The sequence below is a fragment of the Ursus americanus genome, chromosome 15 (assembly GCF_024610735.1).
Source record: "Ursus americanus isolate L20-20 chromosome 15, mUrsAme1.1.p, whole genome shotgun sequence".
Lineage (NCBI taxonomy): Eukaryota > Metazoa > Chordata > Mammalia > Carnivora > Ursidae > Ursus > Ursus americanus.
The window spans coordinates 38,678,408-38,703,394 of record NC_142141.1 but is presented as its reverse complement, the minus strand read 5'-3'; the positions used below and the strand labels follow the sequence as shown (position 1 = coordinate 38,703,394).

Sequence of the window (24,987 nt, the reverse complement as noted above, 5' to 3'; positions counted from 1 at the left end):
GTGTAGAAAGAGGAACTATTAAAAAAAGGAAGAGAAGGTCATTTTTTCCAGTGGAAGATTTTTCATAAATAATCATCTGTTAACATTTAATTTTTCTGCTTGGAATATTCTTTTTGATGATTAAAGTTATTAAGTGGTAACTGTAAGAGTTGAATTGTCAGAGGCACCGTGGAGTTCAATCTATCTGGCTTCATAGTTCCGTTCAAACCTAGTGGTTTGGTATTCAGAATGAGAGGGTGCTGTGGGGTTGGACACCATGCCTCCTGCCCGTTTGGTATCATGGAATCATGCAAGGCCCAGAGGTCTGTTGTAACAGCAGGCCCAAGCAGCGTTGTCCCCTTGGCTTCTGTCCTCTCCCCTCTGGAGGTCTGCACTCCATACTTGGGTCAGTCCCATACGTGCATTCCTGCCCGAGTGTACCTACGTCTCACTCACGTTTGAAGATTTTTCTCAAGCTGTGGAAACTTTTCCTTTGTCCTGTCCTGTTGTCTCTACATGCAGTGGTTGGGTAGCGTGCACACTAGCGACTTCCTCGGAGCCGTTCTGAGTCCATGACAGAGCCATGCAGTGATTCCCTTCGCCAGGGCTCGTGGCTGCACCGGCCCCGTGGAGCTCGCAGGCCCAGCATTTGTTTGTGGACGTGTACAGAGTGGTTGGCAGTTGTCTCGAAAGGGTAAGGCCAGATCGCACACTTGGTTAGGTCCTTGCCTCATTCTCTGCGTCCTTGTTTGGGTATCCTCTTTGACTTATCCACCTCCCTGTCCAGTTAGGCTGGAGGCCTCTTTTCCAGCACGCTTTTGTAATAACCCATTTTATAATTCTGTTCAGTAATGTACAACGTTTCCCTCTTGCCTGACAACGTACAGTCCCGATTTGGGCTCTCCGGCCCTCCCACTGCCCTGCCATTACTGCACTGAATGTTCTCTTGCCCTTACCTTCTCCTGGAGGTGGGGTTGTTGGCTCCTTGCCTTCCCCTCATGTTTGCCCAGGTTCGGTGTCCAGTCCAGAAAGCCTCTTCTCTGATGTTCTCAGTCCTTTTAAAATTTTTCTTCTCTCGATACTGGAATCTTGATTTACGACTTGACATAATTGATTGTATTGAAAGAACAACAACAGAAAAGTCCCTACAGCTTAAAAAAACCCTTCGTTTTCTGAAAGACTTGAATCCCTTATAACACAGCAAGCTCCCTGAAGACAAGGATCACGTGATTTTTGTTGAGGTGGTGGGGTCTCCCTAAGTTCCAGGCATAGAAGAAGCATTCAGTCTGTATTTGAGGACGTGCCTTTTCAGCATGATCCTTATGGAGAAAACACTCTTTGTCAGTGATATCTCATGGGTAAATTAATTAGGAGTGGATTAACTTGGGTTTCAAGAGGTGAGATTTCCTGGTGAAATCACAACCTGACACTTCTCCCCGCTTCCAGTGCAATATAAAGAGAGAAACACTCAGCCTTTCCTACCTAGATAACCAGATGACCCAGAAAAATCCCAAGCATGAGGTGGCAAAGGCCGCCATCATGGTGGACATTCTCCAGAAGCCTCCATAACCCAAGGTCAATAATCACGAGGATGGTTCGGTAATTCTTCAGACTTTCAGTTTCTGCCACATTTCCTTTAGGGAAAGATAAGAAACTTTGTCTGAAAATTTTCTGCCTCTAATACTGAACAGAAAGGGGTTAAAAAAATTGAAAGCAATTGAATGACTGGAATTCATTTAGGAACAAGTAAAAGAAGGAGTGCTGTCTGGGGTCAAAAGAGAACAAAATAGAGCAAGGCAGAGAATTATAGCTGCAGCCTGTGTTTATGGGGTCAGGCTTGGCTTCCCTCGACCCATCTGTTCTCTTTCCATGGTGGAGGTGAGGATGTGGGAGGATATCATTGCCCTAAAACCTCTTACCATAGAACAGTCTAATTGCTTCAAGATGCTTTCCCCTACATTTAGATGTGATTTAATTAAAGTTATGTATGTTTGCCTTAGGAATAACCAGACTAAATAAAATCACTGCTGGGACTATAGTATTTGAAGAACTACCACCCAGGCATGTGTGAATAGACATTATATATATATGGTGTGCATACATCGTCCACATTTCAGAAACCTGATCTTTTTGTTTTGAAAGCAAAAACTTGTATTTTTAGATGACTCCATGGAGCTTAAATATAAAATAGGGGGAGGTAGTCTTTGAATTCTGCAAATCAGTACAGAAAGGGCTTTTCTGTCTGGTGGCTGGTTGCACACTTTTCCTGTTTTCTCAGAGTAGGAATATAGCAGTTCCGTCTTAGAAATCAGGCCGTGCAGTCTGGGCTGCTCTCTCCGGATCTCGCGGAGGGCTGCCAAACTAATTTGCTTACAGCTGTGACATACTTGTGTGTGACCACAGCCTCCTTCCCTGGGGAATGACCTTCCAGGCACAATCACCCTACGCCTTTCGGAAAACCTATTGGTATCTGACAGGGGGATAAACTGAAGGATTTAATTGCTCGATTGCACATCCACTTTGCTTTCGGTCACATAGATTTTTGAAGGTGATAAAACTTCTGTTCCTACCTTGCAACGGTGCCCAAATGTTTGTTCAATTAATCTACCAGTTGGGAGGTACTCCCTTACCTGCATGTAAAATGTTTGAAACCCTGGGGCGCCTGGGCGGCGCAGTCGTTAAGCGTCTGCCTTCGGCTCAGGGTGTGACCCCAGCGTTCTGGGATCGAGCCCCACATCAGGCTCCTCCGCTGGAAGCCTGCTTCTTCCTCTCCCAATCCCCTGCTTGTGTTCCCTCTCTCGCTGGCTGTCTCTGTCAAATAAATAAATAAAATCTTAAAAAAAAAAAAATGTTCCAAACCCTTGTAAGCATATACAAAAGGAGGAGGACATATGGCCTTAGCCACAAAATGCATAGCATCTGGCCGAAAAGACAAGACCGGGGAAAGCACTGGAGGATGGTTAAGTGCCGAACTATGAAATACTGTGAGGGGTTCAAGCTGGGGAGAGATGGTGTATCAGGGGAGTGGCCAACAAATGCTTCCTGCCTGAGGTGTGATGTCAGGTGGTCTTGAAAAGTGGATGGGGCGGATTGGGCAAGAAGGACAGTGCAGGTGTTGATCACAGCACGAGTTGAGCCTATCCCAAATTGAAAAGAAAAGCAAGGACACCACAGTTACGGTTTTTTTCCCTTCTCCAGGAGCTTATCATTGGAGTTCCCGGTCAGTGGTTCTCAACCTCAGTCCCACTAGAATCACCTGGACAGCTTTGAAAATGCTGGTATCACCCTCAGAGACACCTGTGTAATTGGTGCGGGGTTCAGTAGGTGTGGGGTTTTTTAAAGCACCCAGGTGACTTGAATGGCTGGCTAAACTGAGAACCCCTGTATTTGACATTTCACAGTAGACCCCAGGTTCCTTAGCCCCCAGCTTCCCCGACAGGCTTTACCCAGTGATGGGTTCCTGGTGGGCTGAGGAAGGCCCAGGGAGCCATGGTGATTCTCCCCACCCCCCCAGCATGCACACTTGTACATATATGTATGCATAATGCTTGTGCACAAAATAAAATGGCAAATTGGGGCTTCAGGTAAATTACGTTAAAGTAACATAAGATACTGGGTTTTTTATTTATTTATTTTTTTATCTTTTTTTTTTTTCAAGATTTATTTATTTATTTGACAGAGAGAGACAGCCAGCGAGAGAGGGAACACAAGCAGGGGGAGTGGGAGAGGAAGAAGCAGGCTCCCAGCATAGGAGCCTGATGTGGGGCTCAATCCCAGGACCCTGGGATCAGGCCCTGAGCCGAAGGCAGACACTTAACAACTGAGCCGCCCAGGCACCCCGACACCAGGTTTTTAAGGAGAAATAGTGCTGTGTGTTACAGCTGAGCAGATCTTATTGCAAAACCGTGCTTTAGAGGGAAGGCTTGAAACCACAGCAGTGCAAACTGATGCGAATAGATTGGAAAATTAAGAACTACGTTGATAAGGGCGCCTGGCTGGCTCAGTTGTTAGAGCAATATGACTCTTCATGTCAGGGTTTTGAGGTCGAGCCCTATATTGGGTGTAGAGATTGCTTGAAAATCTTTTTTAAAAACCCAACATTGATCAAGTCTGGGTGGGATCACAGGATTTTTCAGTTTAAAACTTTTCAAAGCTGGGTTATGGCTGTTGAGAAGGAAGGACTTCAGACATGCAAATGGGTCATTGTGGCTCAAGGTTGAGGCAGTCTGGCTTTACCCTTCCCTCCAGTTCTCTGGCCATGTCCTCCTTCAGCTGGACCAACCCCCACGCGCAGATGTCAGGAGAGCCTGGGAAATGTGGTTCTGTGTGGTCGAGAGCAGAGCAGTGGGCATGGATCGCAGCGCGTGCAGTGATCTTGCCCATCCTAAGCCCAAGAGAGAGGAGGGAGGAGGGAGGAGGGAGAAGGGAGGAGGGAGGAGGGCACCTGCAGCGGGAGGTTCTCATGCCCACGGCAGCCAGGCCGCTTACAGGTTGAGGCCTGTAAGATCACTTAGCATGTGCCCGTCCTTGAGAAACACTTGTGCTTTCTCACCGGGGGCCCCGAAATTTACACCTTCCAAAATTCCACTGCCACCACTCGTCCACCAAGTCTTGGTTCCATCCAAGGCCCAGTTTTACGAAGCCTTTCCTAATTTCCAAAGTGGCCGAGCTTGCTCTCGCGGTTACCTCTCTCAAACCTCCAGGGATTTAATGGGTCTTGGTTACCTATGTACTTATCATATCCCTGTTATTAGACTATCAGTGTTAGAGCCCAGTCTTACCCAATTAATAAGAAAGGAGTTGCTATTAATCATGTTAATATTGCGTGTCCCACCACCGGGCTAGGGGCTTTTATGTGTGTCTTTCATTCAACAAACAGTTCATTCCTTCACACATTTTAAAGACCATGTCAAAAAATTAAAAAAAAAATTTTTTTTAATTTTAAAAAATAAAGACCATGTCAGTTTCCCATAGGTTTTTCTCCTATGATGCTGTCAGTCACCCAGGAGTAATTTATGAGCAGACAGTGTGGGTCAGAAAGCTTCGGGAATTAGTGCACATCACCCCCATTCTAGGCTCTAGGTTCTAAAGTCTGGGGATCTTTCATGAATGCAAAAGACATATCAGTGTCCTAATGGAGATTTCATAAAGCCCAAGTGCTATTTCCAGACCACATTTATGAAACCAATCCTGAAGGAAAAGAGTCAACGCTCAGCTTAAATGTCATGGAGTTTCTTAGCTCTGAGTATGTGGTCTTTCATCTCAGCATTCCTCGCCCCCCCTCCATCCCGGTCCCCAGGAGAGCTCTGTCCCCAGAGCCACACTGCTGATTCCATTCACACTTGTAGGCACTTAAAGGACAGTAATCCTGTTTTTACACGCTTTATTTTCTTTATGTCAATCATCTTTTATTATATCTATCCAAAACATTTAGCGGGAGAAGGCAGCCGGTGTTGGCCTTCCTCAGACTTTCCGCCACATCAGTTGCTAACAGAAGCAGTGAGCAGGTCCCTGTGGGAGCTGCTTCTGAAATGGCCGAGAGCTGCGTGGCCACCGCATTCCTCTGCCTGCGGGGATTTGTCTCTGGGCCCGTAGAGTTGATCCCTGGGATCGAGCAGAATCCCGGTTTTCAAGGCTTTTATAACTAGACGCTGTTAGACAGTCCTGCCTTCCTAACCCTCAGATTGTGATCTGAAATGGGAACCCAGATCTTGTAGGATTAAGGAGTATCCCACCGTAGTACCTAGTGTGAGTTAAGCCTCGTTTGATCCTATGGACCAGATGAGTAAACTGCCTTCCTAGCCCTCAGATTGTGATCTGAAATGGGAACCCAGATCTTGAAGGATTAAGGAGTATCCCACCGTAGTACCTAGTGTGAGTTAAGCCTCGTTTGATCCTATGGACCAGATGAGTAAACTGAGGCCAATGAATTTGAGTCCGTGTGTTGTGTCATCACTTGGGGATGGCAGAGTGGAGACCCAAACCAAAGAATGCTGACTTTGAGTTCATACTTCTTCCTATCATGCAACCGCCCTAAAAATGGAATACGTATCAGAATCACCTGGGAGGGGGTGGTTAAAACGCATGGCTGCCTCCACCCCAGAGTCTGGACAGGATCTCAAGAATTTGTATTTCTAACGAATACATCTGGGTGATGCCGATGCTGCTGTCCCGCGGACCATGCTTTGAGAATCACAGTACGATATGATGTTGGGAGGCAAAATCAAGCTTCTAATAACATAAGTTTTAAGAACTCACAACCTGAGAAAGACACGGTCATGCCAGTTTGTATGTGTGCCTTGGTTTAAGGAAATGCCGAAACTTCAGACTGGAAAAGCAAATTCAAAACTAAAGATTTGCATTATCAAAAAAAAAAAAAAAAATCACGTCTTCGTGCCAGGAAAATTGCAGTAGGCAAGACAAAGTCTCTGCCCTCGTGGCAAGTACGGCCAATGGCGGCAGATAACAAATGCTTCCTTAATGTGATATCAGGTGCACTGAAGAGAATGAAGAGGCCATGTTGAATAAACTTGGAAAAGAAGGGCCTCTCTGAGCAGACCCCTTCATTGGAGCGGATTGCTGAATGGAATGAGAGGATGAGCCATGCAGTTTCCTGGAACTGTTGTCCTGGGGGAGGGAACAGCAAGGCAAAGGCCCTGAGTTGGAAGAGGGCTTAATGTGCCCAGTGAACAGGGAGAGAGCTGCAAGGTGAGGTCAAAATGGAAGCCAGGCCTCCTCAGGGAAAGCCTGATGGGTCAGGGGATGGACTTGGGATGAAATCCTAATTCCGAATACTTAGCTTTCTTGATTTAATATGATTTAGGATCCTTTCTTCCCCCTCCAGAAATAGGTCTCACCGAAAGAATGCAATTAAAGAACAGGCGATTTTAGGTGTTTGGGAGATGCTGCTGCTCTCTAGGATGATGGAAAGCTGGTTATTATTACCATGAAGGATATCTGAACCTCACTGACCATAGCGACCCCTCTCTGGGAAATAAAGTGTTTTAAAAGGAAAGAAGGAGATGTGGATTTATCCGGGAGAAACTGCTCTTCAAGCCAGGGCAGTGAATTCAAGTCCTGCTCTGTTACGTATTTACTAACCTCTCTGAGCCTCACTGTCTTCATCTGTGAATCGAGGACGTGGGATCAGCCTATCCTTCTGGAACCTTCTAACACTCTGGGACTCTGGGTGTGGCTAGTGCTGGTAAGGTTTGCTGTGTGATCATTTCTTTGTGTGGGCATGATGGTTTGCTTGATTTGAGGAGGGAAAGTTGGTTGCAGAGGCAGTGGGAGGAATTGGAGGTCTGATTGAGGTGGCCAGCCTGTTGCATTCTTGACCTGAGTCTGCCAGCCCCTTCGGGATCGGGAGCTGGGGTTGTAGTGAAGGGCAGCAGTTGGGTTTGAAAGAAGTTTTCTATGAATGAATACGCTGGAAAAAAATCAGAGTCTTTCTAAAAGGAGGCTTGTGAGTTTGTATTTCCTCCAAATATATGTTTCAGCTGGCAGTCAGAAACCAGAAGAATTGTTTATTACTCTGGAAGATAGAAGGAACTTTCCAGGCCATCACTCATGGGCTTCGGAATAGCAACAGCTCAAATCCCCTTCGGGTTAAGAGCCTTGAGAAATATTCCAGTCTTGTTCCGAGGCATTTATTTCGGAAAGGTTTGCACAACTCGCTGAGTGCTTTTGTAGGAAGCGGAACCTCTGTCGCAGGCCGTGTTTGCTTCAGCGCTGCGATCGCGTTCCCAGCCGTTGGAGAGCCCTCACAACCCGGATCTGCCCCAGTGAGGAGCCTGTGTTTGCTTTTTTGGCCAAATACTTCCATTTTTTTAAATTTCAGCTTGGTTTTTTAAAGAGCTCCACAGCCGACAAGTTGTAGTGTTTCACAGTTTGCGAGTGATTTAACAACTTGCGCTCTCTCAGCATAGTGATGAAGGGCTGGCCGTGCAGGCAGAGTGCCTCGGTTAGGTCCCCTGCTTGGTAGTTCTGGGGCTCGGGGTGAGTTACTGAACTCCTCTGCGCCTCCGTTTCCGTCCTCCTCTGGAAAATGGGGATGATAATAGTTCTCCCTCCCCTAGGCCGGTTGGGGGATGTAATGAGTTAAAGCAGAACTCGTTGTGGAGGGCAGGGGTGCCCCAGGGAGAGAGAAAGAGAGATTGGGAGTCACAAAACTCTTAAGCGCAGAAACCTTGGGAACTTTCCAAGTGACAAAAGCAGAGAAATTCCTAATATCAATAAGCGGCAAAGGGATCAAAGTGGTATTATGTAAATCTTCAGGCTGCTCTGTTTGTCCTCTTTTCAGTTACTTCTCTGTGCAAGGGCGCAGCTGAGTTTTAGAAGCAAAGCTAAACATTCCCTATTATAATGAAACTTAAAAGAGCGTAGGTTCCTTTTTTTTTTTTTTTTTTTTTTTTTTTTTTTTGTGGAACATACCCACGAGTTTGTTTTTAAGGCTGAGGGGATCATGTCTTCACAAGAACTTTGAAGCAATGGGCGCCTTGGTAAAAATGATGGTGTGAGGTTCTTAACTTGTCCTCTTAGAGCAGGGGTTCTCCAACTTGAATGTGCACGGGAATCAGCTGGCAAGTTGTAAAACAGAGCTTTGGATTCAGGAGATGTGGGGTGGGGACTGAGAGCTGCATTTCTCATGAGCTTCTGGTCCATGGACCACTCTGAGTAGCTCAGATTTCAGCTCTCGAAGACCCCACTTCAGCTACACTAGAATCTGGAGAGCCTACCCTGTCTATCCCTGGGCAGTGACGAGTGCCCCTGTCCCTGGGCCAGGGGACAGAGGAGCGGGTGGAAGATTTTTATACCCTTCCGTCTTCCACTGAATTCTTGACTGGTCTGAAGAGAGAAGCCAACAAAATCTCTCAGATTCGTTGCTATGTAGACTCTTGAATGACATTTCCTGTCTTCAAAGGGAAAGGCCACGCTTTTTTAATGAGGAGTAAAAGCCCACATGGGAGACAAAGCCAAAGGATATTCCGAATTTGTTTTGCATTCACTCTTTTATATTCCTCTAAGGGGAAATTTCAGCTGATAATTAGCTGAAATAACTACTTCAAAGGGTTCATTAAGAAAGACTTAAACGTTGCTTCTCTGGAAAATTTAGGTTGTAATTAAATTCTCATCTCTTAAATTAAAATTCACCAGGCAATAGCAAGTCTTGGCTAAAATGTGGCAAGATTGGAGCCCTCGTGTGTTGTCGCTGGCATTGTGAAATGGTGCTGCTGCTTGAGAAACTAGCTCAGCGGCAGCTCAGAGAGTTCAGCGTGGGTGCCACTGCCCAGCAGTTCCCCTCCTAGGTGTGTATACTCACTAGCATTAAAGACTAGTGTCCACACAAACACTTGCACTGGAATGCTTTAGCAGCATGATTCATAGTAACTGAAAAGTAGAAACAACCCAATGTCCATAACCAACAAATCGATAAAGAAAATGTGACCTATCCGTACAATGGAATATTTTTAATGAAGGAATGAAGTATGGATACATGCTACAGCATGGATGAACCTTGAAAACGTGCCAAATGAAAGAAGCCAGACATAAAAGACCACATATTGTATATGATTCTATGTTTATGAAATGTCCAGAATGGGCAGATCCATAGAGCCAGAAAGTAGGTTAGTGATTGCCAGGCTGGGGAAGACATGGGAATAGGAAGTGATTCCTAATGGACATGTGGATTTTTTAGGGCAGTGAAAATGTTCTGGAATTAGTGATGTTAGTTGCACAAATTTGTGAATATACTGAAAACAGTTGAATTGTACGTTCAAAAATGGTGAATTTTATGGTATATGAATTACATCTCAATAAAAAGATTAAAATCTCATTTTTCTCACTTTTTAACTTTCTTTAATAGAATTATATTTTAGCATTATACATTTGTTTTTAATGGTTTATCGGAGTTTCTCAACCTGAGCACTATTGACATTTTGATATATTGACATTATTGACATTTTGGACTAGATAATTACCGTGGGGAGCTGTCCTGTGCATTGTAGGGTGTTGAACAGCATCTCTGGCCTTCACACATTAGATGCCAGTAGAATATGCCCACCACCCACCACCCACCCCATGAATAATCAAAACTGTCTCCAGACATTTCCAAATCTCCCTTCAGTAGGGCAAAATCACCCCTAGTTAAGAACCACTGGTTTATCTTTAGACTTCCTACTGAAAGCCAAGATCCATGAGCCACGTGTTTCTCAGTGCTTAGAACAGTGTCTGGCACGTAAATACCCTGGTATCATAGTATAAATATATGAGTGAATTGATATATTTAGCTATAGCAGTACTTATAAAAATATGCAACTATGGAAATATGAAAATTATCCCATACTTGGGTTAGCTCCAATGCCTGAGAACACTGTCAAGACTGCTTTGGGGTTGGGGCGCCTGGGTGGCTCAGTCGGTTAAGCGTCTGCCTTTGGCTCAGGTCATGATCCCAGGGTCCTGGGATCGAACCCCATGTCGTCTCTCTGCTATCCTACTTCTCCTGTCTCTCTGCCTGCTGCCCCCGCTGCTTGTGTTCTCTCTCTTTCTCTGTCAAACGAATGAGTAAAATCTCAAAAAGAAAAAAAAAAAGACTGTTTTGGGGTGAGGGGGTAGTGTTAATCAACATACACTCTTTTCTTCCCCCACCTCACCCAGATCTGCAAACTCTTTACAGGTGTTTTTCTTTACCAGCCATCCAGGATACAGGATATTAGAGGCACCAACCATACTCTTCATTAGTTATGTGCTGACTGGGGGCACCATCTGCTCCCTAAGCATTTGGTAACCTCTAGATGCCCACCTGCAATCCAGACAGGGTAGCCCCCAACCCACCAGTCACCTGGATGGCCACCACCCAGGACGCCTACATTTATCAGTCACTGCATAAGAAAAGAAACCTGCTCACTGTCATTTACAAATCCAGGTCCTGCCAGTGGCTAACCATGTTTTTCCACCCAACCGAACCCAACTTCCCACTTGAGTATCTTATTAAAAGTTGGCCCTGCTTTTTGTTCTCATTCAGAGGCTAAATGCTAATGACTCACGGCTGCCAAATCCTGCTTTGAGGATTATCACTTCCGTGAAAGGTGCCAGAATGTTAGCAGCTCAAGTGTGAGACAAAGCTAGGCTTGGATGGCTTTTTTTGTCGTCTACGACTTTGTTCCCCCGAGTTTCCATTCAGTGGAGTGCACATCGGTTTTATTCCTTCCCTTTCCTTCTTCATTTCCTAAGCAGCGGTGGTTCTGATTTAACTCCTACTAGCCTGTCTTTTCTGAACATTGAAACAAATCCTTTTATCAAGCAACACATCCTGGACTCTTCAGCCTTGCCTCCAGTTGGTGAGGCTATAACAATTGGTGGCTTTTTGGGGAGTGGGGGACATTTACCATGTGCTTCACATTTTGCCAAGTGCTCTTGTATGTAAGTCATTTATTCCTCACAGCACATTTTACAGATGTGGAAACCGAGATGCGGAGACCTCTTGCCCAAGATCACACACTAATAAATGGCAAAACGCAGATTGAAACCTACTCAGTCTGAGCCCTTAAATATTACATGTCTTACCTCCCCAATATCATTTTCTTGTTATACTTTCTCATCTGACTACTACATCTGTCATTCTTCTAAGTTTTAGTAAAGCTATGATGTTAGACGTTTTGTTTAATTTTCAAAATCATGACTATTAGGAATTTCTGAAGTTAAAACCTTAAAATGACTGGTTGTCCAAATTAATTACACAATAGCAACAATGTCCTTTTCCCATCTTACCCTTGTGTATTATGGCATTTACTCCACTCCTGATTAAGAACTTCTTTCTAGGCACAGGGATGAGAGAAAGAAGACAGGGCTCTATCTTCCAGCCACTTTCTCTCTAAGGAGGATTAACACAATGACACAGCTCTTTTTGTCGGTAATTGGTTGCTGTTGGAGCGTAAAGCAACTAGTTCTTAGTGCTACCCTACGTAAGAGATGGGTTGTTGGGGAGTTGCGGAAAAAGTCATGTCATTGTCTGATCTGTGCCTTATTTCTTTTGCATTTGTACAGCTTGCATAAAAACAAGGCAAAGCTTAGGGCACCTAGCTAGCTTCATCGGTAGAGCATGTGACTCTTGATCTTGGTGAAGGTCAGGAGTTCAAGCCCCGTGTTGGGCATGGAGATTACTAATAAAAATTTAAAAAAAAAAAAAAAAAAAGCTAAATCAGTACCCTGACCATTTTAGTTTTCTTTAATGTGGTAATTGTTTTAGCAAACTCACATTATAGACCTTATGTCCCAAGTTAGGTAGTAAAATGATTTTCTGACAAATTCTATGGCAATGACACATTAGATAAAAGATAGTTTATTTTAAGGAGTTAATCAGAATGGTCAATAGATACCAAAATAACTACATGTCTTGATGGTTCTATTTCCCCTTTCTAAATCTAGCCCACAGATTATTTTATAGTGTAGTATTGAGTAGTATATATAGTTCGGATATATTGTATGGAGTACTATATAGTACATGTATACCAAGAGAGTATAGACTATAGCATATGGTATCGTACATTTTACTAAACCTTCTTTTACTTCCAGTTCACTGCCGAAGAACCTTGTTATTCCACTGGATATGTTAATGAACTCATAAAGGCTTTCCCAATTTGAGAACCTAGTTGTAGCCATTTTCAACTATATGTGCTTGTATGTGTTGTGGATAGGGTATTGGTGATTCTCTCAAGACCAAATCCAGGCTAAAATCTGAATTTTAGCATTTCTTTATTGCACAGTGGGGTATTCTAGACTGCATGTGGCTTTCATCTCAGTCCGTTGTTTTTCCAGTCCTTTGAGAGGTGTATTCTTGAGCCTTTTAAACTGATTTCTGCTTTGGCCTAACATTATATCTGAAAACTCTTTTGAAGTCCCATATCATATTCTGTATAATTAAAGTGATTTGGCATATTCTCCCCTCAAAGCCTTTTAGCCCAAATGCTTAAATATCTTAAGTAGTTAATTACATGTGGGGTGAAACATTTTTTTAAAAGCCCGAATTTGCCCTTGTAAATATTTAATCAAATAATACCCGGAGGAACCTAGCAGTTCGTCCCGTGGGTGATCACACACAGAATACCCTGGTGGCACCGGTGTCATCCAAGTTCCCAGTAGGAAACAGCACCCTCAGATAGGATCACTGATGACCCTTTAAGAAAGGAACTATTTACAAATTTGTGGTCAGGATCAAACCAGCAGTGTTGGGAAAGGAGCCCTGGGCCTGTAACAGTGGGAATCTGTTTCAACATTCTTTCCTCTCCTTTGTGCCCCCGCCCGCCCCAACCTGAAGGGGTGAAACCTAGAGAGACCTGCAGCTGTAGCTTTGGGGCAACTGGCCCCCAGAGCTGTGAACTTCATAGAGGAAGTAGAGGAAGACTGTGACAGCCAGTGGTGGCCTGACAGGGAGGGAGTAGGGGGGATAATGCGCTGAACTCTCTCTTCTCATCCTCCTATCTCTCGTAAGTGCCTCCCATTAGTGGAACTCAACCAGAAGCCAGAGGATAAGGCAGCCCGTTGGATGCAGTCCATAAAAGGTCTGCTTCCGGGGCCACTGACCCAGGGGAGAAAGGTGGAAGGCAAATCTGGAGGGGCCAACAGATGCTGCACAGCGTTAGTAAATATTCCCTAAGAACAAAGTGACATGTCATGTTTCTTGACTTCGCTTGCATTTCCTGGAAATACATACTAAGAATGATGATGCATAGTGGAATTCCTTGTCTGTCTGGAAAAATGAATTAGAAACTTCTGGCTAAAATGATCAATTCTTCCCTTTTCTGCTTTTCATGCTCGTCCCCTTTCTCTAAGAAACACCTTTAAATCGTGATATATTTAATTGAATCACAACAATTAAGGATGATTTTACTAGCTAAAAACATCATGCAGTATAAAATTACAAGCATGGGGGTGGCTACGTGGGTCAGATGGGTAAGCGTCTGCCTTTGGCTTGGGTCATGATCCCAAGGTCCTGGGATTGAGCCCTGCATCGGGCTCTCTGCTCGGCAGGGACCCTGCTTCTCCCTTTCCTTCTACTGCTCCCCCTGATTGTGTTCTCTCGCTCTCTCTGTCAAATAAATAAAATCTTTAAAAAAAAATTACAAACATGAATATCTGTTTTTATATGATCTGCTATTTCTAATTATTTGTACTTTGTTCACTTTGTAAGAGTGGTGAGTGCTGAAATTTTAGGTCAAATATATGAGTATAAAATTGCGAAAGGACTTTCATTATGCTGTTTTCTTATTAGGACACAATATTGTGCAGGAGAAAAGATAGAGAGTTCCCAGAATAGAAGGAAAAGAGTCATTCCCTGATCCAAACTGTAATGAGAGAGGGTAAAACGAAGCCACGCGCGCGCACACACACACACACACACACACACACACAATTTATTAAAGTGTATGCAGTGAGGCCTTAGTTAACTGGATCCCTCAATAAACTGTATTACAGCCATCAAAGAGGGTTGATTTAGGTTGATAGAAGGGCTTTTATTTTAAAAAGAGATGTCTAAGAAAGTTTCTATCATAGGATTGGATTTTGAGCCCAACTTCATAACACCTCAGTTCTCCTGCCTTGTTACCATTCTTGTTGTTACAATTCTTGTTAACCTTCTAAAGATCCTGAAACCCTCCGTGCATAGAATAGCATGCTGGGTTCGTCAGACTCCGTCTACCAGTGTCCAGTAGTAACTTACAATCATGCTTCCTTATCATGTGTGCCTGCGATTTCACCCCTGGAAATAGTGTGTGCAATCCAGAGACACTCCAAGAAGCCTCCGAGCAGAAAAAATACAAAACACATGCGCTGGGGGGTTTGTAACTAGAAGGGACACATGGAGAGATTTCTGGAGTGCTAGCAGGATATACAATGAGGCATTTTGGGTCTGTGGCCATGTTCTGTGTCCTTACATGAAAATAAAATAGATATATTCCATTTGCGAAAATTGAGCAGGTTTTATAATTGTGATATGTGAAATTTTCTTTACATATGTCGTACTTTAATCGGAAGTTATATATCTATACACATGTATAGATATATTTGTGTGTGTGTGTGTGTGTGTGTGTGTGTGTGTGTGTGTCACTCTAATGACTAATTCTGGTACTTTTATCTTTAGCATAGGATAGGGCTCGTCCAGATAGTTTTGATTTAGTTCTCCCCTGGTCGTAGGAGATAACAGAGTGAACATCTTAGAAGCAAACACACAGACATTAGGAAGATAAATATCAATGAATATTAGGACTTAATAATCTGGGGCATTTAGATTGATAGTCTTGAAGGCAGAGATCAATAATCGAGGCTCTTAGTGGTGACTTCCTGTCCTCAAGGGCAATTAAATTATGTAACATACACTGTTACTAATGCTGAAAAATGTTAGAAACCTTCCAGCCAGATCAGTTAAAAGAAACTCTCTGCTGCTTAAAGGTGAACTTCACGTACTGTAAATTAGGTTAGCCCAACCATGCTGAAAGCAGGGGTATTACTGTACTGCCTTTTAGGGAGGTTCTTTTGGTTGAGTTGTATTTAACCAAGAATTCCATTTAAACAAGTTACCACATTCCCAGTTCAGTCCATGGGATCAAGGTCTGACCGTGCTGTGGAATCACCCACAAGGTCGATTTGGCTGTGAGGCAACACGACGCATACGTTGCTGCACGTGTGCAGAAATAGTTGGTGTGATTCGAGCCAATTCAGTGAAAATCAGAGAAGGTTGTTACAGCTGGAGGAAGCATCAGATCGCGTCCGATGCCATCCCCACACTTTACAATGAAGGAAATTGAGGCTCGGAGAGTTAAGTTGACTTCCCAAAGATACATAGCTAAGGTGCAGCTGGTTTGCAGCCAGACCTGACGTGTCCTCCTTTGCTGATCTGTCCACCTTCACTCAGCCTCATGCTTCAGAGCAGAGGTGTGGGGTCAAGATGACTGGGGTTTGAAATGGTGTAGGTCTTGGATTTGCTATGTGGGTGTGACCCTGGGCCCCAGTGGTAGGTCCTGTCCTGTGAAAAAATACAACCTGGGTGTTAACTCAGGTAAGATGCCACATGCCAAGTATCCTGAGAAAGTAACTCCCAAAGTAGAACTGAGGCAAGAGAAGACGTGGAAGGCTCATTAACCTCCCTCTGTAGGAAGGAGACCTTCCCAAGGTTTTGAGCCTTCTCAGCCTCTGGGCCTGAGTGCCCGGTGGAACTGTGCATTACTTCTGCCTGTAGAAGCGCCCTTCACCCTTGGCATCCCCAGGGATGATCGGTATGGCATTTGGATGTTACCCCTTCATTTAATGGCAAGTCTATACATGCCAGCATTGTTTGAACTCCCAAATGCCAGTGAATACTGGAGCCTGTGGGCTTTCCTTACTGCTGTTTGCAGCTGACTGGGTATAGACACCTGCCATCTAATGGCGACAGTGATAGGACTCACCTCCAAAGACTACTATGAAATGAAAAGAGACGACATATAAAAGTGAGAAGAAGGACGGTTGGCACACACAAACCACTAACAAAAGTTGTGTACAACTACCATTATTCAGCTACAACACAACAGTGGATTTGACACTGATGTTGTCTAAGAACCATGACTGTTGATTGACTTAGGTTTCTCTTTACAGAGTAGGTTACTTTGAAATAATGGCTTTGGTGAAAGCACTAGACAACAGAAAAAAGTTGACAAATTACTTATTATTTAGGAATTGAATCTAATTTGGACTCTCTTGTTTCTTAGAGATGAATGATGTCGTTGAAGTTATCTCTTTCAAGCCTGGTCTTTTGGTTGGAAAACCTAAGATTTAGCTCCTGCTCTGTTACTTAATAAAAAGTGTGAATGAGCAAATTATCAGACCGCGTGGAGCCTCAGCTTCCTCATCTTTAAAACGAGGTTGCTAGTAATACTTCCTCACCAGGTGGTTGGGGAGCTCGGTGAGAGAAAGTGTACGTGAAGCGGCGAAAAGCATTGTTGGAGATGAGCTCCAGAGTGGAAATCTTAAGGCGACTGTGTTTACGTCTTTTTCAGCTTTCATCTTGCTGCTACCAAAGGGCACATGGAATGCCTCAGGGTCATGGTGACACATGGCGTGGACGTGACTGCCCAAGATACTGCCGGTATGTGGTCTTTATCTCTTAAATCAACAGGCCAGCACAAGACTAGGTATCACAAAGGTGAGACCTAGTCACTGTGGAAAATTTCCAATCTGCAGATACACCAAAAGAAGAATCTAGAATCACCGTTAATGACTAGGCTCCGACGTGGTTTCATCATTTGTGCCTTTACAAGTTTTCATCTTGTATGTGGTCAGTCAACTAGAAATTATATGCCTCTGATTCCATATTTTAAAATATTATTTTCTGTGATTATATGTATGGACCAGGCAACATCTCTTAATTTTTGTTTCTACGAACCATTGTATGAGGTGTTGAAATGCAGTGAGTTGTTTAGGAGCGCATTTTGTCAGTGAGCTGAGGTGAGCTCTGTGGGCAGAAGCCGTGATCTTCCTCTGGACCGGCCGCCCGTGGTTCCCACCCCTTCTTTAGCCTCAGTGCATCTTAGTCACCTGGGAACTGGGAGGAGGGCGGGGGAGGGAGAGAATGGAAGGAAAAGAATAAACAGTATAGACACATACGCCCCCCACACATACAAGATTCCGATTCCTTTGTTGGAAGGTTTCCAGCCAACTGGTATTTTTTATAAAGCTCCCAGGTCATTCTAATGTGAAGTCAGTTGATAGATGACGAACAAGGCAAATGGAGAGAAAAGAAAGCATAGTCCTATTGTTTATGAACGTTGTTCTACAGGAAGGAGCCCCTGGGGTCTCCAGCCTGGGGTTCTGTGCCTGCTGGCCAGACCAAAGCAACTACTGATGGCTTTTCATTTCTCGATTGTACTTCAGAACCTATGGCTTCTAACAGGCTTTTGTTAGTTTTTACTGGAATATGAAATCAGTCTACTTCCATAGTCTTTTTCTAGGCTTTGCATTAATCCATAAAGGATCCCTTTTCTTCCCCCCAACACCCTGGCTTCCTCAGAGTAGTCATCTTGGACGGGGGAGGTCAGTCAGGTATTGTGAGAATGCTGTTAATACTCAAAATATGGTTGGAGAACCTCGTTTCTGAATTATTTTCAAAAAGTCTGTGGCATTATTTTTTTAAATCTCAGTGTTAGGGGATCTTTATTCTTTGAGAAGAGATTTGTGTGTTTTTAGGACAGGCCAAAAGCCACTTGAAGTCAAGTCAGGTAACTGAGGTATCAAACTGGTAGAACCCTTTTTGGTCAAAAATAGGGAGTGATTGAAGTGACAAAATACTTTTCCTGAGCAGTACCACAGAAAGCTCCAGAGGAAAAAAAAAAAAAAAGAAGAAGAAAGGAAAAAACTTTGAGAAATGTCATTACCAATGGAAGAGTGAATGGTTTCCTTAAGTGACTACCTTAAGGGAAATACTAATTTATGTTGCACTGATTAAAGTCATCCTTAATCCCAAGACCTAGTTATTTTGCTTGTTTTTAAAGTTTACTGTTATTACTTTAAAGTCATGCCACATATAGGCCAGGGCGGTATGATTGGCTAAAGTACCCTTTTTTTTTTTTTAAGATTTTATTTATTTATTGAACAGAGAGAGAGAGACAGCCAGCGAGAGAGGGAACAGAAGCAGGGGGAGTGGGAGAGGAAGAAGCAGGCTCATAGCGGAGGAGCCTGATGCGGGGCTTGACCCCCGGACCTTGGGATCACGCCCTGAGCCGATGGCAGACGTTTAATGACTGAGCCACCCAGGCGCCCCTGGCTAAAGTATCCTCGATGAGAAGTATGTCATCATAGTAGATGGAGTTTTCTAAGAAAGTCTTAATCTAAAGGAATTAGCTTAGAGTGAATAAATTAGAGCTATAATACAGATTTGTTTCATTGCATTCAATGTTAAGAAGTAGATTAGTCAGGGGTGCCTGGGTAGCGTAGTCAGTTAAGCCTAAGCATCTGACTCTTGGTTTCACTCAGGTCGTGATATCAGGGTCATGAGATCAAGCCCCACATCGGGCTCCATGCTCAGTGCAGAGTCTGCTTAATACTCTCTTTCCCTCTCCTTCTGCCTCCCCAACCCGTGCATGTGCTTGCTTGCGTGCTCTCTCTCTCAAATAAAGAAATAAATCTTTAGCCTGAGTGGCTCTCTCACTGGCTGTCTCTCTCTCTCTGTCAAATAAATAAATAAAATCTTTAAAAAAAAAATGAAAAGAAAAGAAATAAATCTTTAAAAAAAGAAATAGATTAGTCAGGAGTCTAATTATTGCTATCATAACCAAATATCTCTTCCCCTCTATTTGTTATAGGGAAAAATATGTTTCTCTAATGCTTCTTGTAGAAAATTAAAGAAATACAGAAAACTATAGAGAAGTTAACCAGCGCTTCTATTTTTTTTTTAAGACCTCATTTATTTATTTGAGAGAGAGAGAGAGACAGAGACAAAGAGTGCAAGCAGGAGGAGGGGCAGGGGAGAGGGAGAGAATCCTCAAGCAGATTTCCAGCTGAGCACGGAGCTCACTGTGGGGCTCAATCCCAGGACCCTGAGATCATGACCTGAGTCAAAACCATGATCGTGATTACTGCTAGTTCACCTGTAACACCTTTGTTATCCCTAACACACGAGACTTCGGAAAAGGTTTCACGTCTTTATTTATGTTTTTTACAATCACCAAGCCAACTGCTTTCATTGCACAAATTAGAAAAAGAAAACCTAAAGACTGGTAGAAATTCATGACTTAACGTTTTTGGTTTTGGGGCCTGCCCCTCACCCTTACTTGCCTGTTTGCCAAGCACCACACAGGTGTGTCGTGGTCACGTGGGAAAGCCGGCCGCTGAGCTCACGGCGCCATCTCTGAACTAGACCTACGTTATTTGTCTCGCATCTTTTATTTCGTTTGCTCTGGTTCTTCACTGATGTAAGGATTGGCATTTCTGTCTGTTTCCTTAGAAAGCCCTTCTCCCCAGATAAATAGTAAAATTGACTCCTAGGCTTTTTTTGAGGGTGGGGAGTGGTGGTGCCTGCATTTAGCCCCCTGGGGGATGAGGCAGGATTGAACAGAAGCAGTAACAGAAGATTGAAGAAGACCAAAGACTCCTCTGTTTGTTATCAGTGCTTCCCGGAAGCATTAGCTTTCAGACACCTTTGATTTTGACACAGTGGGACAGGATACCAAAGTAAGAGTGGCTTAAACAGATAGAATGTTCTCTCTCAGTTGAGAGTCCCAAACTGATACGGCAGCTCAGCTCCACCTGTGAGGGACTCAGACGCCTGTTGCTCCACCATCCAGGGTGTGCCTGTGGTCCTTGGAGCCCGAGATGGCTTCCCTGGAATCTGCGTCCCAGCAGCAGCAGCAGCAAGGGGAAGGGCTGGCACAGCCCACGAATGACACACACTTAGATCTCCTTGGACAGAGTGTGATCTGTGGCCCCACTCAGCTTTATGGGAAGCTGGGCATTCTGGGCAGCAATGTGTCCAGGTAAAAATATCAAAGGTTGGGGCGCCTGGGTGGCTCAGTCAGTTAAGCGTCTGCCTTCAGCTCAGGTCATGATCTCAGGATCCTGCGATTGAGCCCCACATCAGGCTCCCTGCTCAGTGGGGAGTCTGCTTCTCCCTCTGCCTCTGCCTGCTGCTCCCCCTGCTTGTACGTGCTCTCTCTCTCTCTCTCTGTCAAATAAATAAATAAAATCTTTTTAAAAAAAATCGAAGGTTTTGTTACACAAGGAGGTAGAGACAGAGATTGGAGGATAATGTGTGTTTTATGTCTCACACCCATATCTTAAATTTTCTCTGATCCCTTTAAACACTTAACTTTCAAAATAAAACGTCTTTTCTCACAGAAGAAGAGAGACTTAGGAGAGTGAGAACTGAGGTATGGAAACATCAGAACGTGTAGTCCTCAGAAGGAAGAATGCTTGGGAACCCTTACTTTTCTCTGGGGTTGACAAGGGCTGGTTGAGTTTTTGTTTTGATTTCCAGGTGGACTTCCATTCCTTTATGCCCCCTAATCCCACTCAACTTTGATACCATGTAAAGACACAAAAGGTAATATCCATCTTAAAACTCAGGCACTTTAGAGAATGGGTCGTTTAAACTATACCTGTGAATGATAGCCAGTAAAACGTATTTCATATTTTCATTTGGAATAAAGAAAAACGATTGTAGGATTTGTGGGACTTGACTTGCTATTGACTTGCATGAGGGCGGTCAGAAAGGGCGACCATATACAACCACCAGCATAACCCGCCCATGAAAATATTTCAGATGGTATACACACACGCAAAGAAGTCTTTTAATTCCATGTGAAATGCTATACAAATCTATACTGGGGGGGACTAAGGGGTAAATCCATAATTAATAGTAAAAATAGTGGTTGTAAATATGTCTTCTATACTTGGGTCCTCTCCTGGGAATATAACAAGGTAAACGGACCTGTGCTTCAGTGGTGAAAATTTGGTGAAAAGATGAGGATTACTAAGACTAATGATGTTTAAATATATTTAAAATTGTAAATAAGAACCAAATTTATACTTGTATTGTTTAAATACAGTCAGCATTCTGAAACTCTGATTTCTAAGAAAATATTTTAGATCTTACCTAGTTGAGTGTTATTCTCTTTATTTTCCTCAACGTTTCTATATTATCTAAAACTGTGATTTTTCAGACTTTGGCCTTGTTAGCCCTATCTGTATCTTCTGACTTCATTAGTTTCACATTTTTTCACATGTACTTGAAGGGTACATCGGTAATTCCTCTATTAGTTAATTCTCCATTTCCTCCCGTGATCTTAAAGAATTGAATAAATGGTTATTATTTGAGGTAGTTGGGGGAAAGTGTCCCATGGCTAGAATGGCTGGCCATCCTTTTTCCTTTTTTTTTTTTTTTTTTTATTTTTTTAAGTCCTCTCTCCACCCAGTGTGGGACTCGAAACTCATGACCCTGAGATCGAGAGTCGCGTGCTCTACCGACTGAGCCAGCCAGGTGCCCCTGGGCCACCCTTTTTAGACTCCCTTTCATTAATAGGATTTTTATACTCCCTGTAATAGCCCACAACTCTTGACTTACAAACAACACTGGTCTTTTTACTTACAGGCAAAGTTCTGCCAGAACGCACTGAATTAGGGTTGCCATGTTATTTGCTTTCGGGAAATTGTTTCCTGATATTCCAGACAGAGCCACAGTTGAACGGGGGCCAGACTTACACACTATCTCATTACACTGAGATTCTGTCACTAATATAATATATTCTCTCCAGAAAATTTTGCATTTGGAAAGAGGGTTTTGTTTTAACCTTAGCAGGGAGAGACCTCTCACTTCAGTGTAATGTCCAGGGAATGATGTGTTATTTGGATTTTGAGACTGTTTATTCGGAAAGACTGCTGTGCTCCTGGTTTAGGAGAACGTCGCACAGGGCCAGGGATTAAAAGAATTGTGTTTCTTTAGAAGCACAGCACTTACTTCCAGGTATGACTAGAACACTTGGGGTGCAGTGAAGCCCTGTTGTTGATTTTATGCTGCGTTGTTTAAATCTCCCTACCATCTTGTCTCTGGAGAATTGTGTCTTTTTTCCAATGGGCGCTCCTTATGCAGAACAGCTTTTGTCCACAGCATAGCCGAGACCTAATGCACTGCATACATGACATAAACAGTCTTCTACTTACGATCAGGATGGCTTCCAAAAGTTCATCTGTAAGGCGTTTGTTTAAAACTCGGAATGTGTTTGTCCTTAGAAACACTGGTACAGGTGATGGTTGGGGGCCAGGCTAGCCACCGAAGCCTATTTAATGCATGCTGTAACCAAACTCAATGCTGTGATGCGGTATACATCCTGGAAGGAGGGGGTCTCATGCAGTAAAAGGAGGAAGAGGAAGAGAAGAGGTTTGTCTTCCTACTTCCAAGGGTCTCCATTCCCAACCTTCCTCGCCCTCATCTGTTTCAAGGGGTTGGAGGGATTCCTGCCTCTCAGAGTTCTGTATCACCTAAACAACTCCCCTTCATGGATACGCTTAGAATCCTGTAGTTCAGTTGGTCTCAGAAAAGGACGGATCTGATCTTCTGACCTCACACGTGCTTTTGTGCATTTCACTGGGGTCCTAAAACCCTCTAATTTTTAAGTATGTGTTTCCTAGCAGTTTGATTCTCTAATAATTAAAGATTTACAGTCAGGGGGTGTCTGGGTGGCTCAGTTGGTTAAGAATCTGCCTTTGGCTTAGGTTGTGATCTCCACGTGTTGGTATGGAACCCTGCAGTGGGCTCCCTGCTCAGCAAGGAGTCTGCTTCTTCCTCTCCCTCTGCCCCCCCCAGTCATGTGCGCACATGTGTTCACGTGCTCTCTCTCTCTTAAATAGAATCTTTAAAAAAAATATTTCTAGTTAGAGTTACAGAGTGAAGACTATTTCAAAAAGGAGAGATGATATTTGGAGACTGGACCACCATATAAAAGAAATTGTTTTCTCTAAGCCAGTGGTTCTCACCAGGGGTGATTTTGCCCCCAAGGGGTATCTGGCAATGTCTGAAGACATTTCTGATCATCACAAATGGACATATAATGGGTAGAAGCCAGAATCACTGCTTATTACCCTAAAATGCGTAGGACGACCTCCCTCCCCTCAACACAGCTTAAAATATCAATAGCACTGAGGCTGAGAAGCCATGTTTGAAGCATGTCCCCAAGTGTGGGTGGTTTACAGGGGTTACATTGGGCGTATCTTGGCCAAAAAGTTTGGGAAACGGAGGATTTAAGAGTTTTACTGTGTGTGCTGCGTTGGCTAGCAGTGGTAATTTGGGTTCCCTCCCCCTAAACTTCCTCCCCAGACATTTGGAATGAGTATACCCTCTAAGTCAAATTAACAAGTGTGTATTAAGAACCTATTCTTCATCAGTGCTGGACTAGAGACACAGCAGGGAATGAGACACAGCTCCCTGTTCTCAATGAGTTCATATTCTACTGGGGAAAGAAAAAGATCTCCATAAATGTGAGAGAGAGAGAGTGTGTGTGTGTGTGTGTGTGTGTGTGTGTTTGCTGTGTGGAAGGGGTGGGGTGGGAAGGGGGTGTGGGAAGGTTCTCAGTGCTATGAAGAACAGAAGTGAAGCAGGGAGTAAGGATTAAAAGGGTGGCGGAGGAATGGGAATTTTAAAAGGGGAGGTCAGGGAAGACCTCATTCGAAAGCACCCTTTCAGGGGCATCTGAGGTGAGAGAGTAAGCCTGTGGTGATCTGGAGGAAGAGATTCCAGGCTCAGCGCAGAGCAGCTGGAGAGGGCCTCAGGTGGGAGCCTGCCGGGCTGGTAGCCATGCCTTCTGCCTGGAGGCTGCCCCTCAGCCCCTCTTCCCTAGAAATTCTGGAGGCCCATTAGACAGTGGAGAGAGTTGAGTACAGCTCGAGGATTTCTGAAAGCTGACCGCTGAGACATCAGAGGGCCTCGTGTTGGAGTCACGTTCTATGAAGGGAACGTATGGAGATACCACTTTAATAGTGAATTACTGGTATTACAACGCTTTCCCTTCTTCCACATAAGGATTTTGAATATCTGAAAACTCCAGGTAATTTCCATGCAGGGGCTGGAGCACATCTGGAGGAGAGGGAAATGAAAGGTCGGAAATCCGGATTTAAGTGTGTGGGTGTTTAGAATGTTCTCAGCTGGCGTACAGGCGGCCTCTCTTGGGTTCCTGGCCTTTGGTAGTCGTAGCCTGGTGTGGCCGATGTGGACGCAGGACATCTGGCATATACACTGACAGCTGAAAGCAGAGCTGAGCTGCTATCATGCGTCGCTTGTGAGCTTCTAGCCCGGATTTTGGGGCACCCCGAGAGAAATGGCACTTGGAGTAGACTCAGAGCATTACCCAGTGGGCAGCACGCTCTGTGTTCTCTGCTCTTTGTCACTGAACTTCCCAGATAAGAAGCTGAGGCCTTACCCTCAAGAGTAACAATCCCGTCTTTGTTGGGGGACAGTTTATTTCCTCATAGTTGTCTTCATTACAGAGATAAGAA

The 24,987-nt window shown here is 44.0% G+C and overlaps 1 protein-coding gene across 8 annotated transcripts in view; it reads left to right on the top strand.

Moving 5' to 3' along the window:
• The window catches only part of RAI14 (retinoic acid induced 14), a 144,304-nt gene that overhangs the window by 93,895 nt on the left and 25,422 nt on the right, over positions 1 to 24,987 (top strand). For all 8 annotated transcript variants that reach the window (XM_045787217.2, XM_087867944.1, XM_045787220.2 and 5 more), the window contains one exon: positions 17,007 to 17,095. In XM_045787217.2, coding sequence (XP_045643173.2) covers positions 17,007 to 17,095 — 89 coding nt within the window. The remainder of the gene's footprint in view (positions 1 to 17,006; positions 17,096 to 24,987) is intronic.